Raw genomic sequence first — 14275 nt, 5'->3', positions numbered from 1 at the left:
ACGTCACTAGGGTAATAAGAGTTTTTCGTCAATAACTCCCGATCAAATTGAGCTAGCGAGTCGGGAAAGCCACCAATGGACTCAGGAAGACATGCCGAATCGAATGATATGCAACATGACCTTCTTCGACCAACTTCGTGATCTGGGGGGCTCTAACTTGACCTTGACCCGAGGTCAACACCTTAAGTTGACTTAAGCCGAACAAAAAGTATACCATTCGACGCACCTGAGCGAGGCGAACACGATGATGCCAAAATTGCGGCTCTGCGGCATTTTTTTCGCGAAGTTATTAATAAAAAACGAATCCGTGCCTTGGGCCACTCTACCTGACCTCAGAGGTCACAGGTTAACCAGAGACCTTAAAATCGGATACCAGTTGCTGCGTCTCGTAACGGCACACACGCTAGTTTTTTTCCGCGAGGCTCTAGTTTCATCAGGGGCGAAACAGCGACAGGGGTCGTACCCCCCCCCCTCCCTTCGGCCGGCGCGTATTTTGAAAACCAATAGGTCCGGCGAGGGGTAAATGTCAGTTTTGGAACCAGAGAACCATTTTCAGTGGATCCGAGCGGCGCTGGGATTAAATTCGCGCTAAACTGGTCTTCGGCCACACTGTGCGACGGGTGGGGAGCACCCCGTTCAACTCATAACAACCTATACCTATTACATAACGCAAAGTGAAGAAGCGAGTTTATGTAAATATTACATAAACGTTCACACCACGCGAACTTAATTGTAACAATTCCAATCGCAAATATAACTGCATTTGCAAGTTAGGTATATAACTGCATTTGCAAGTTATATAACTGCACTGCAATCAGCAGGAGCAGAAGGCCCGACACCCCTCTCTCGGGCGATTAACCCAGACGGGTGTGTTTGAGGAGCTCGGTCTCGATGTGGCTCCGGGTGTCAGAAGAGCCATTTCCATGAGAATGACGCGCCGATTTCACCCGGGCGCGTCGTGCTCCTCCACTCTCCAGACAACACCGACAAAAGGTTATCCGAGCGTGCTCTGCAATTCTCGCCCCGACACGAACATTTTCCTCACGCACTCCGCTGGTGGACACGGACAAATCAGAGCTCGTGCTGGGAAACTTCTCATCGGCCGTTTTCATAGCGAGCTAAGCTGATCATCATGCTGCAAGTGGTCGGATTTTTCATCTTTTCATCGCCGCGCCGCGCTGTCACATCACGACTGTTCAGCGACTGCGCGCCGGTAAAACTCTCGGCTTTCACGAGACGAGTTGGGAGCGACAGCGGCTTCCTCCGCACTGTTCGGAGCCGTGACAGGGCGCGGTGGCCGGTCCGGAGTCGACCCTGTCCGCCGAGAGCCCACTATAAACCGCAGATGACGGGGACGGGTCTCCGAGCCTCAGGGGAAGACCTGCCCGGCGGCCGGCGGCTCTGGGCCGACCATTCCCTAGCTGAGAGTCGCAGGACTCGTAGAACCCTCAGCGGACCCTCTCCCAACCCTCATCTGACCCTCAGAGCCGGTGACTTACCCGGCCGGGCTGATCCGGGACCGTTTCATGCAGGTGTCCGGCTTGCGGCGGGCGGTGCCGCCGCTCGGCGGACTGTGATCCTCTGAAGGCATCGCTGCCGGCCGCTGAGGACTGCAATCACACACAAAGTCGCCGGTCACACAAAGAGCACACGACAGCCACGACAGACGTGATGACATGAACAGAAGAGGAAACATCTCTCGTTCAATAGCATGAACACATGATCAGTCACAAACAGTAACGTTTTTCACACACGCTCCAAACGATTGGGCTATTGCGATTATTCCATACAGTCTCGCAGTCTCACATACAATACCACACAAACAGACACACACACAGACATTCCTCCCGTGTTCATCCAATGGAAGTCGTTTCCCGCCGAGTTCGAGCCTACGGATGCGTGAGACGCCGCGGGCGGCCTCAGGTCCGTGTCATTAGATCCCGGGGAGAGAGATCGTCCGATATAGCCCACAGCGAGCGCACATTATTCCACAAATGCTAATGGATTTTCACAGGCCGTCGCGGCGTGGAGCGGCGCTCCGGGAGGCGAACTCGGCTCTTCAGCCGCCGGCGACGGAGAGCGACTCAGCCGGCGGCCGTAACGGGGCACAGTCCCGGCCGGCGGGCGGTGATTTCGGACTCGGAGTGGCCGGTTCAGCGACCCGCCGCCCGGTATCAGTCCACTGACAGCCCCGGCAGTGTCGCCGGCTGTCGGAGGTGCCCGGCCGCTCCACAGCCGCCCGAGTCCTCTGCCAGGTCTGTGGACGTCCCGACCTCGGAGCCAACACGACAGCCCGCTGGCGAGGTGTGAGCGATGAGCGGCCGGCCTACCTCCCAGCTGTCAGACACGACGCGGCATGTTTGTGACTACCGAGGGCGCATCGCTGCGCGCAGGACTGGGCCGATTTCGCTCGGCACGACCGGTGTATTATGAATACGTTTCCATCGCCGCGGCGTGCTCCCTGCCAAGAGCAGCAGCTCGCACCTGGTCCGGTCTCTGCCGGCAGCAGGTGCGGTTGGCCGGCCGGCAGCATTGGCCCGGGTCGGGACGGGAGATTGTCCTCTGCTGGTGCCGCTGGCCTTTACTCAGAGCTCACTGGTCACCAGGTCACCAGTGATAGTCCGACGTCACAGGACGTGTCAACAGTTCACGTTAAGGACCTTTCAACAGTTCCAACGATTGGCTAACAGCGCCAGACAAACAGTGCAGACGATATCTGCGCGGCGCCGCGCCGGACGGCCCGAATATCGGTGACGCCGCCGGCGCCGCCTCCCCGGGCTTCACCGCGAAGCCAGCCAACGGTGCAGATAATCGCATTCAGTCCTGTCGGGCGGCCGCCGCCGCCCGAGGACGGCCGAGCGCCGGCGGTGTCCCGGGGCGGAACCGTGGGACACGCATCTCACGAACTAGGCGCAGCGCTGTGACGATCGCAGGAAGACGTCCCCGCTGCGCCGTGACAGGGCTGGCCAGCCGACAGCACACAGGCCAATGGAGTGACCAGTACCGACGGACTGAGAGCCGCCGTCCGGCCGGCGCGAGTGGGAGAGACGGCCAGCGCGTGTGGCAATGTCGACACGGCGCCGTCCGTCCGCCACGCTCCACGCAGCCGCTCAGACCGTCAATCACGCTCCGGTCCATGGCTCCGAGAGGCCGCCCAGTTGCGCAGGCACACGCGGGGTCGCGCAGGATCACGCGCAGGTCACACCCGGGTCACGATTGGATCGTCTGATCAGAGCCATGGCGTGGGTCTCCATAATGCAAGGGACACGCGTGGCTGTCGCATCTGTCAGCTAGCCCCAATAACGGTCTTAGCAGGCGGACGGGATCAGCGAGCTCCGCCGCGCCCCCGGTCCGGCCCGAGTCTGTCTCGGACCAGGTGGTATCCCGATGGACCCCACTGCACCGGCCGTCAGCTGGCGGCCGCTCCGGCCAGACTCGGCCAGTGTGTCAGCCGAGCCGGGTCCACTCTGCGCGCTGTCCCCAGCAGAGTCCCGGCACCAGTCGCGACACAGGTCAGCGCGGCACGACGGCCCCATCGCGGGGTGAGCCGCAGCCGACCGATCTGTCACTGCACGGCGCCGGGGTGGATGGACGGCGGTCGGTGGGTCCCGGGTCACCCACAGGTATTGCCCACAGCCGCCGGTAATCGGAGCCGGCGCACGAGCGGCCGACACGTGAGCGGCGTGTTCCACGGCCCGGGCGCCTATCGGACCGGCGGCGACCGTCAGCCTTTTTATGCCCCGCCGAGCATGATGCGTGAGGCAGCTCATCAAGATAGTTGGTTGCGGTACGTTATATCTGCAAGGTTTCACATGTGGGGCGTGTGCGGCCACTATCCTAATCCGAGACAATTCGACTTTCCTCGGATGTCTACCCATGAGTGCAGCTCAGCTAGGACAGGTTAATTTCTCTCAGATCTTCACAGCAGGCAGCTGATCAGACACGCTAGCAGAGTCCGAATGGGAGGGAAATCGGAGAGCGACTTCAATTAGCAGCCGCCCTGAGACGCGCGGCACGTGACGGCCACGTCGGAACAGTGCCGCAGGAGTCCTACATAGGGCAGACCACATCCGCTGGCCGTACAGCCCGCTCATAGGACACGACGATTGCAGCTCTATCTCAGACTACGGGAAAACACGACATCTACTCATCATGGTTTGCTCGACAAACGACCTCATGAAGAAAGCGACAACTTTGGATGGATGATGTTTATGGCAAAAAACATCATCAAAGGAGGCACATGTATGCAAGTGCATACAGCACGAAATCCCACCCAATAAATTCAAACACCGTGGATCCCCCTACGGAAGACAAACTGGTGTTGAACCGATGACCACCATTCTAGGCTCCCTGGTGGGGGTCTGGGCTATTGGATAATGTTCACAGACTTGTTTCTTCTCTAACTCACACATCAAAGCGCCGTCACCTCTTACCAGCTCCGAGCACCCTAACCTGATCTGAGCGACCTCAGCTCAGGGACCCATCGTACCTTGACCGACCCCAGCCCAGGCTCCCTCCCTGGCCCCAGCCCGGGCTCCCTGAGCGGTGACCGATCTCAGCTCCCACCAAGCTCCCTGAGCCAAGCCCGAGATCCCTGAGCGGTGACCGACCCCAGCCCAGTCTCCCGGACCGCTGACCGACCTCTGCCCGTGGAGCAGCCGCAGATAGATGCCGCTGTGGGCTGAGAACGGCCGCACAAACGACAACGGGTGCACGCGGCAGGCGAGCGGGACGGGCCCGCAGCGGCGCCGACCCCCGCCGCCCGCCGGCGGCCCACGGTACACCAGCACCTCCTGCTGCGCGCCGAACAGCATCGCGGCGCGGCGGTCAGCGACAACACACAGCGCCGACACGGCACAGCCAGGTGAGCGGAGCGCGCCGAGCACCTGTGCCGCGCGGCCCCACCGGCGCTGGACTGGAGCCCGCGCCGCCGCCGCCGGTACCGGCACTCCGAGCCACTCTCTCTTTCTCTTCTACCGTCTCCCAAGCCACAGATACACGGCGCCACAGCCAACCGCCGCGCCGGCCGCGGGACAGACGGCAGCCAGGGACACACTGAACCTGGTCAGCCGGCGCAGGACGGCTACCACCCACCCGGGGCACACACTGACCTGAAGGGCCCGCCGCCCGAAGAAAACAGCAGGCAGCCTGGTCACATGCTGGCCTGGTCCGCCACGAGCCAACACGCAACAGACCACACGGCGGAACATTGGATCCCCTGGGAACCAGCCCCGCCCCAGGATAAGCCTTCATTCACGCCAACCACAGCGCTGGGAAAGAATCGCTACCCACGGAAATTACCTCGGATTTGAGTTATTAAAAAATAGGTCTGGTGCCTCCCCGGCTGGCCGTTTGGGCGCCGGGCCGCTGTAACCGTCTTACCTGACACTCTGACCCGGACCGGCCGAGGCTCACCACCAGCGTCCACTGGGTCCCTCCGGTCACACGAGCGCCCGCGCCGCGACCGTCGACCCCGCGCGGCGAGCGTCGACTCCGACAGCCGCGTCCGTCGCCGGCGACGGCACGCCATCGATCCGAGCGGCGGCCGGCGCGCGCGGACCGCCGACGGGCGGGGGCGGGGGCGGGGGCGGGGGCGGCGGCGACCCGCGCAGTCGATACGTACCCCGGCGCCGGCCGCGCGCTTCCCCTCTGGGCTCGGGCCTCACGCACCCGCCGCCGCGTGGAGCGCCGCAGTTGATTCGTATCGACCGGCCAGGTCGATAGTCGGGCTCACGTGGCCGAGGGGCGCGTCTTGCAGACGGTCCGGCGCCCCGGCGGCCCCTGCGGCGGCGCCAGGCCGTCTCCGCCGTCCGTCGGCCGGCGCCCCTCCCGGGCCGAGCGGCCGTCTCGGTTCGGTCTTTCCCCTTCCGTCGGCAGTCCGCCGTCTGACACGGACCATCAGCTCGGCGGGGGCGGCGGCCGGCGCACGTCACCGGACGATGGATGGCGCGGCGCGGCCGCCGCACCAAACGCCGAAATACGGCGGGGCGGCGCGCAGCGCGGGCGGGTAGTTCCGTAATGAGCGGGTGGTAATGATGGAGCGGCTGCGGGCGGAGGCCGGGGCGCCGACACGCGCCACGACCGCCGTCCAGACGGATCGTGTGGCTGGCAGTGACGGCCTGTTTCTGCGCTGTCCATTCTCCGTGTCCCTCAGCCCCCCGTGGTCTGCCCTATGTGCCCCGCCCGGTCAGCTCGCTAACCGCGGCGATCAGATCAGTGAGAGAGGCGGGCGCATCCCGCCAATGGCAGCAGGGCCCAGCGTGGGGCAACAAGCACGGTCCTGCTGCTTACGCGTGCAGCGAGTGGGGCACGGGGGTGACTTCATCACCCAGCCCGGTGGCAGTCTTCCAATGGTTAGCACACAAGATACACAAGTGACTGAACCGGCAGAAGCGTAGCGTTCGATAAGCGTCAGGCGACAAAAGACCCTCCATTTATTGTCGCTGTAGAATAAGCCAATTACTGCTTCTGAAGGCTCGTTCTAAAATACCTGCGCCTTTGATACAGCGGGTGAATCAATGAAGCGCTAAATCCGACGACTGACGCACGCCGGCCTGCCTCGGACGAACAGGGGATCAAAGCGGATCGCAGTACCGCACGGCCGACGGGGATCCCTCCGCGGGGCCGAGCGTATTCACTATTCCCTCTGAGCGGCTCCATACCGGGTGGTCACGGGGGTTCACCGCCAGTCCAGCCACCGCCAACACAGCCCAGCCCAGCCCAGCCCAGTCCAGCCACTGCCACCACAGCCTAGTCCAGCTCACCGCCAGTCCAGCCCAGCCCAATCAAGCCCCAGCCCCGACACGGACTTAGCACATCGCCCTCATGGATATAACCTCATTATTCATGCCGCAGTTCGTCATAAGATTTCACTTATTCAGCAAATACATGAAAGCAAAGGGATCTGGTATTTTGAGTGATATTTAACGCCAATGACGCCCTGAAGATCCAATGCCGGAAAGGCGGTGCGGTACTGAGTGTGTGCGCGTCTCGGTAATTACGACGCCGGGCCGCTGCCGCCGCAGCATCTGCCAACTGGCGCGGTGATCGAGGCTGTCGCAGCACGCCCAAAGTTTGCCAGTCCGCCAACTAATATCACCACTCGACAAAGTTTCCCCCGTGCGCTGCCTGGGGACGCTCCGATAGCAAGGGGTGACTGGGGGAAGCCCGGCGCATCCACACAAAGCAGCGCGTCGGACGTGCTTGATTTGCCTCGAAACTTTGCAAGGGTCTCACAGCTTAACGACACTGTCAATAACGACACAAACAGCCTACGCAGGGAGCACCGGGGGTCCGGGGGCTGTACCGTTCCATACCCTGCCGCTCCCACCAGCCGTCCCATGGGTCCAGCAGCGGCGGCACCCGCGATTGTCAGATCAGGGCCAACTGACGCATACAAGGCGACTGTGATCAGACTAGGCGGCATAGCCGGGTTAGGCGAGACTGGCAAAGAAACGGTAACTGGATCACACTGCTAAATTCCCCGGACTTGGTCAGAGTTTTCCCGTGATTATACCTCACAGGGAGCACTGAGCCGACACCCGCTCTCAGCCGGCCACGGCTCGACGGAGCCGGTCTGGGCCACTGTTAGCCCAGCGATGCTGTCCCTGTATGCATTTCGTAGGACAGCGAGCATACAAAGTGCACTCCTTCTAGTCTTTCCTCTCCTTTGGCCGGAGTCATTTAGATGCAAATTGCGCTCTCGGTTAGCGGAAGTCTGCCCATTCTGAGAGCGTCCGGCAGCGGAGCTCACCCGTCCGCCCGCCCGTCCGGCGAGATCAGCCAGTGTGGCGTGTCCCCAGCAGACTGGGAGCGGCCGGCCCCGGCTACATCTGGGTTAACAGCTGGTAACGTGCGCCGCCAGCACCAGAGCCGTGATGTCAGCGCCGCGATATACAGTGCAGATATATAAACAACGGCCGAAATCAGGCACAACACGCAGCCCAGTTCAGAAAACTGCGCGCACGCTGAATAAACACGGCCGACTAATCAGGGCTTAGTTAGCGTTCGGCTGGGCGTACTCGTTCGGAAAAAAACATCTGTCAAGTTTTTTTTTTTTGCCGCTATGGAGCGTCGTAGCCTTGGAATCCACACTCGGCTGGGATTCGCCGAAAAGTGAAATGGTGTAAGATAAACAGACTGTGTTTCGAGCTCCAATGAAGTAGAGCGGATAGTAAAGACGACTACAGAGAAGCCATGCAAAACAATGAGCACAACCGTGCCTAATGCCAACTGCTCAGCATCAGCGTCACCAGTCCGAACGAATCCCAGAAATAGTCAACCCCAGCGCCACCAACGGACGAGCTGCGAAGCTTAGCTCCCTCACCTACCACCAGACGGCAGCACCATCCAACAAAGGCAGCGGAGACTTCAACAGTAACAGCCATCGAACACCAGCACCGGTCGCTCACAGTGCCAGCATCGCTGGTCGCGGCCTTTGACCGCCGCTCGAGGGTTCATTCGGTCGCTCCCACCTGGCGCCGCCCCCCCCCCACACACGCCCAGCTGTCCAGACACGCGCCCTGTTTTCGGCGCGCGCCGCGCACGAGCGTACGAGCGGCGCCAGGTGCGGCGGCGCGCGTTGACGGCCGCGTAACGAGCCGGCGCCGACGGGCCCACATCTGGCGCCGCTCCGACTGAAGGGTGGCAGCAGGGGAGGGCACAGCGGGCGGCGGCTGGCTGACCCATTGAGCCCCACTCGCAGGCCGCACGGGCCGCCGCTGCCAAGGCGGTTACACCAACACCGGCCAGCGGCCGCGGCCGAGACTGAGCGGCAGTCCATACAGCGGCCGCAGCCGTCCGACAGACAGACACTGCTGATCTAACCAGAGGAGAATGCAGAAAAGGCTGCAGTCCGCCGGAGACCGCAGCCGGGCCGTTCTCACGGCTCCGCGGGTTGGGCCTGTCCCACGGCGGAGACACGTCTCTCATGGCGCTGGGCGGCTGCAGGGGCGGCGGGCACCCTGCACTGTCCGGCGACACACGCTGCGGGAGCCAGCCGACCCCCGGCGCTCGGGCGCTGACCGCTGCCGCAGGCTGCGAGCTCGGTGTCGCGGCAGCAGCGGCTGGCGCCGGCCGGCCGGGCCGTCACCGATCCGCGGCCGTTATCTGGACAGGCGACACCGGCCTCGGATGACACGTGCGCAGCGCCGGCCAGCTCCACCGGAGGACCGGCAGCCAACGCTCGCGTGTCCCGGCGCCACCGGCGCGCGCTGCTCCAGTGAACACACAGCGCGCGATCGGCACGCCGATAACCGCTCCACAAATGGCCAACCGCGGCGCCCGGCCCAGTGCAGCGCTCGCCAGGCGCGCGCCGCGAACAGCCGGCCTGATAATGGAAGCACACCGTGTCACGGCAATACCCATCGCGCCGCACTCCCGGCGCGCACGCACCGGCGCGCCGGCCGCCAGCCCCCACCGGCCGGCCGTTTCCGCGTACGGGTTTCCTTCATCTGCGATCAAGGCCGATGGCCATTATCGGCTGCCGCCTGCCGTCCGGCGGTGAGACACGGCCGGCTGCGCTGCCCCGGCGGCCGACACGTCTGTGAGGTAATCCAGCGGTGGTCGGGAGGCCCGACCCATCCCGACCGCACCGGCTCCGGGCGCGGCAGACAGAGACCGCAGGCCACCCGGCTCCCCGTGTGACGGCCAGCAACCCAGGCTACGCAGCCGATACGCGATACCCGATAACGCATTCTCAAACAAAATGTCACACTGCCAGATTTCGCGACATCCTATCTTACATCCCAATACCGAAATAAGTTCCCATGACACCACAACACCGGTTACGCTGCTGGGTGTCGGTTCCCACCCTTTTGAAGCGTATCATAATCCGACTACCACCACTTTCCACGGACTTCCCCACTGTGGACAATCGTCTCACAGTCCTCTCACGGCCATCTCGCCCCGAAGTCTCACCGACCGGGCGGTGAGATTACCCACCCAGCCGGCCGGCCGCGGCCCGCCCAAACCCGTTCTGTTTTCATAACCCGGTTAGGCAACACGGACTGACCACACCGTCATCATCATCATCACAGAGCGCAGGTCTGCTCCAATTGGATCGACCCGGTCCGACCCCGACCCCAAAACAGACAGACAGACACGAGCTCAGCAAACCACCGACATTGCCAACCGCGCAGTAGTGAACGTCAGACTACAGGGAGCCGCGCGGCTTTGCACCGGCCCGCCAGCACCGACATCAGCTGCACACAGTGATGGCCGAGCCATGCCCGGCCGGTGCGGCGGCGTCGGTCCGAGCTAAGCCGGACCGAGGGACGGACGGACCCGACCGGTCTTTGCCGACGCGACAGGCGGCAAGGCCACTCGGCCGGACATAGCTGCGGTCGGAGACGCCAGCGACCGGGCGGCGTCACAACAGCGGCCGTGTGGGCGGCAGCGGGGCGGCCCAGCGCGCCCCGTCCATCACCGTGACCGCCGGCCCCGACCCCGGACTATGGAGACCTGCCGGGACGCTGCTGCTGCACTGCCCCAGACGGAGCACCGACAGAGGTCGGGTCAGACACAGCCGAGGACCGGACTGAGCTCGGACAGAGCCGAGGACTAAGCTGAGGTCGGACACGGCCCGGTCCCCTGTCCGCCGTGTGTTCACTGTTCACTTTCTCCCCGAGTGGCGGTGCGGCGCCAGAGCGGCGGCGGCACTGATCTGCATGCGCCGCGCGCCGCCGGCCGCCGGCACGTGCCCATACCGGCGACCGGCCGGACACCGAGAGGACCGCGGGCGGACGGCCACCGGTGACCCGCGCCGGCCGCGCGGTCACCTGGACCTCGTTTCATAAAGCGAGTCCGTAGCTTACGCCGGTTTTTGGTCTTGTATTGCAAGTGCATGTGAAGTGATGACGATAGTTTGAATCGTTGAATTTATTTATCTTGCAAGCAAGAGCAGAAGGGAGAAGGGGAAATAGATTTATCACTTCACATGCACTTGCAATACAAGACCAAAAACCGGCGTAAGTTACGGACTCGCTTTATGAAACGAGGCCCAGGTCACACAGCGCCGGTCCCGTCACTGGGGACACCACGGACAGCGGCCCGGGGCGGCACAAAGCATCCGTTATCACTGTGTGTAAACACACGGAAAACGCCACTACACCGGAGTCGGCAGGTTCGTCACAAGCGCATGAACCACCAACCCCGGCACTGTCCATTCCATGAAGTAGCTAGCAACAGACAACAATCAGCACATGACCGGCCTCAATACCTGCGTGATGACAACACACCACGGTACCCACTCGGCAGCGGTGAATGGGCATGCAATACGCTCATACAGCGCGCCGCGCCGCGCCCGCAGCCCACGCGCGGCCCGGTGCAGCAGCTCGGCCCGGGCCGGTCCGGGCCGGTCTGCGGACGCTCCGATGACGGGGCGTCACCGGGACGGATCTCGGCGCGCCACCGGGACGCCAGCGTGCGTCATCGCCCGGCGCCAGCGGGACCGGCCGCGGGCCAGGCCGCGTGCCAGCCCAGCTCGTCAGGCGCGCGCCCGGGGCAGCGGCGGCCCGCCGGCGGCCGACCGGTCACCGCGGCCAGCGTTACATCCAGGCCAGGTCACGGTGACACGGACGGGTCGCGGCTCGGCCCCGTGTGGCCGGGACGGGGTCCGGAGCTCGCAGCTGGCGGCGGCCCGGCCCGGTCGGCCGGCGAGCCGCGCGCGCCATGTGCCGGCCGGCCGATGCTGCAGCGGCGGGCGTCCAGCCGCGCCGCGCCGCCGCCACTCCAAGGCTGGCCGGCGGCCAGTGTTGCCGAGCAGCGCCGCAACGAGCCGCACGAAACGCGCCGGCAAAGGGCCGCGTCTGACAAACGTCCGCCGCGCGCCCCTGCAGGCCGCCCCGATCCCCGTCGTGATTTGCGAATAAAAAGATTCGGGAATCACATATGGAAGCCGCTGCTGCTTTACGCCCGGCGTCACGCAATAGCAAAGTGCAACTGCTGACGTCGGCACGCGGCGTGCTCACTGCTCACTCAGCTGTCAGCAGCGCGACCTAGTTCTGCCGTAACAATGAACCTTGGTCCAGTCCTCCGGGGCAGCACGGAAAGGAGCAGATAAGAGAGAACTGGAAAATAGGAGCCGGCGAGCGAGACATAGGTGAGGCGGACATGTACCCCGGCTTTAGCTACTGCACGACTGCGTTCAAACGAAGCAGAAATGCAGGCAATGCTATTGTGCTCAACGGTCTGTGACAGGAAAGCCGAGACAATGCATAACGTGTACGGAAATCAAAGCGGAACGTTTGTGAGCGCCGGAAATTCACTTTATATCAACAAAGCGATGTGGTGACCCGACTACTACCTCACGTCACCACTTTCCCCGGCTCCTTATTGAACTGTTTTCACAGACTTTAAGGACATATGCCACACTAATATCCGTGAGATAATGGGCTTAATATTTTCCTTACGACTCTGTTTTTCCGAGCTATCCGTGAACTGACTGACGTTTTCGGTTGACAGGGTCGGCTCAGTTCCAGCGGCTCACTCGCTGTGAGTTTCCGCCGACCGGCTCCCACAGACCGGCCCAGTCGCAGCTGGTCGCGGCCGCCACCTGTGCCGTCCCTCCTTTCCGCGGTGACCTCCGCGGCCCGCTGACGTCACCAGAGGGAAGCCCTGGCCGGCAGCCGGTGACGCGGCCGGCATCATCGCCAGGGTCACACGTAGCGGTGCGGCGCACACCCAAACGGAGTCATCACACGCCCATCAGCCCGGCAGCCAGAACAGGAAATTGGCCCATTCCTGCCTCCGGCGCGGCTCCGACTTTTTACGGCCCTCCTCGGGCAGCGCTGAGATGGAGTTGCCAGTTAATCAGCGCAATGGCCGCTTTTTACGGCCGTGCCATATCTCCGCGCATTGACTGGACAATCAATCACTCAATTGGCTTCTCTCGGCACGCCGTGCAATTAGCTCCGCAAACAGTGCGGGGGCAGGGCGGTGGAGCCGGAGCCGGTCGGCCGCCGCGGGGGGAGAGCGGACCGCCGCGGAGCACCGGTGGGCGGCCACACGACCGGCCGCCCTCCCCGCGCTCTCTCCCATGGCCGGCCGGCCCACGCCTCTCGAAACAGGTCCGATAGTGCAGAACAACAGCCGATGAAGTCACGGGGCGACCAGACAAAACACGCGCCGCCACCTGGACACAGGACCGGCGCTGGACAGAGTTCCCGTCGGTCCGCGCGCATGTTGTTCAGTTTGTCTAGCAGGGGTGTTTCAAAATATCAGCCAGCTCGTCTCAGACACCTGTATCAGCCCGGAGCCGACTATCGCTGCCAGACGATAACCAATCGGTTGCCGGCCACGATGCAAACACTCGCCGGCACTCATGTCGCCGCGGCGGCGCGGTGTTTGCTGATCGAGAGGATTCAGCGTCGGCACTTGTCCCTGCAGGGGACAAAGGCCGGCGGTTTGTTCTCACACTGGAGGAGCTGAGGCACACTGAGGAGCTGACCGTCGCACGCTGACAGGTGCTGACCGTCGTGCGCTGACAGGTGCTGACCATCGCACGCTGACAGACTCAGCGCATACCGGACCGGCGGCGTGCACCTGCCGTCACGGACCCGGGGCCCGCCCTCATGGCGTGTGGCCTGCCTGTCCGGACCTGCCGTCTCACGGGGCGCAGTCCGTGCCCGGCCAGCCGGCGGCTGCCGGGGGCGGACACTGCAGGCCCAGAGGACGGACGCCGGGCGGGGGCGGACCGGTCCGACTCTGATTTAAAAACAGCCCGGCCCAGCAGCTCCGGCCGCCCGTCGGCACGGCGCCAGCCATACACGTCTGATCCAGTCCGGCCCCAGATCGGCGGCAGCTGGACGGCACGAGGTCCGGGTGGGCCAGGGGCACCGCGCTCGGGGGCAAAACAAACACTACCCTCCTACAGCTGGACCGAAACCAGAGAGCGAGAGCCACACCTAGAAACTCCAGACGGCGAGCATGGCTGACCTTGGGAGCACCCACACTCCCAGAGCACACCGCCGACTGACGTCCTGTTCTGATGTCTGACCACGCAGACAGTTTGTGGGGCGCATCGATCGCACATTGAGTCGTCATCGGGGCGGCGATCTGACCTCCCCCAGCCCTGATACGCCGGAGAGAGCACCGTTAGACCCGCGCCGACCCGGCCCCACGCGCGTTGGCGGGCTATACATATTCCATGAGCCGGCCGGGGGCGCGCTGTGTTACCATTCCTCCCCAGTCCGGCGGCCGCTCTGCCTCCCCAATGCCGCGCAAATCAGACTCGGCGGCGGGTGGGGCGGGGCGGGCGACATCAGCACACCGGCAG

At 63.5% G+C, this 14275-nt stretch overlaps 1 protein-coding gene across 2 annotated transcripts in view; it reads right to left on the bottom strand.

Annotated features, from left to right (window-relative positions):
* LOC122367800 (IQ motif and SEC7 domain-containing protein 1-like) overlaps positions 1–14275 on the bottom strand; it is a 55345-nt gene that overhangs the window by 20138 nt on the left and 20932 nt on the right. The window contains exons 1-2 of one of the 2 annotated variants that reach the window (XM_043342417.1): positions 5383–5402; positions 1500–1610 (exon numbers count right to left, since the gene is read on the bottom strand). In XM_043342417.1, the coding sequence (XP_043198352.1) occupies positions 1500–1591 (92 nt within the window). In that variant the 5' untranslated portion in view covers positions 1592–1610; positions 5383–5402. Of the gene's footprint in view, positions 1–1499; positions 1611–5382; positions 5403–14275 lie in introns of those variants that run through there. The other variant, XM_043341615.1, reaches the window with a different exon arrangement.

Source organism: Amphibalanus amphitrite, unplaced genomic scaffold (genome assembly GCF_019059575.1).
Source record: "Amphibalanus amphitrite isolate SeventyFive unplaced genomic scaffold, NRLGWU_Aamphi_draft 000000F_arrow, whole genome shotgun sequence".
In the NCBI taxonomy this organism is placed as follows: Eukaryota; Metazoa; Arthropoda; class Thecostraca; order Balanomorpha; family Balanidae; genus Amphibalanus; species Amphibalanus amphitrite.
Note: the sequence above shows the minus strand (reverse complement) of the source record. Positions and strands in the feature narration are given on the sequence as shown.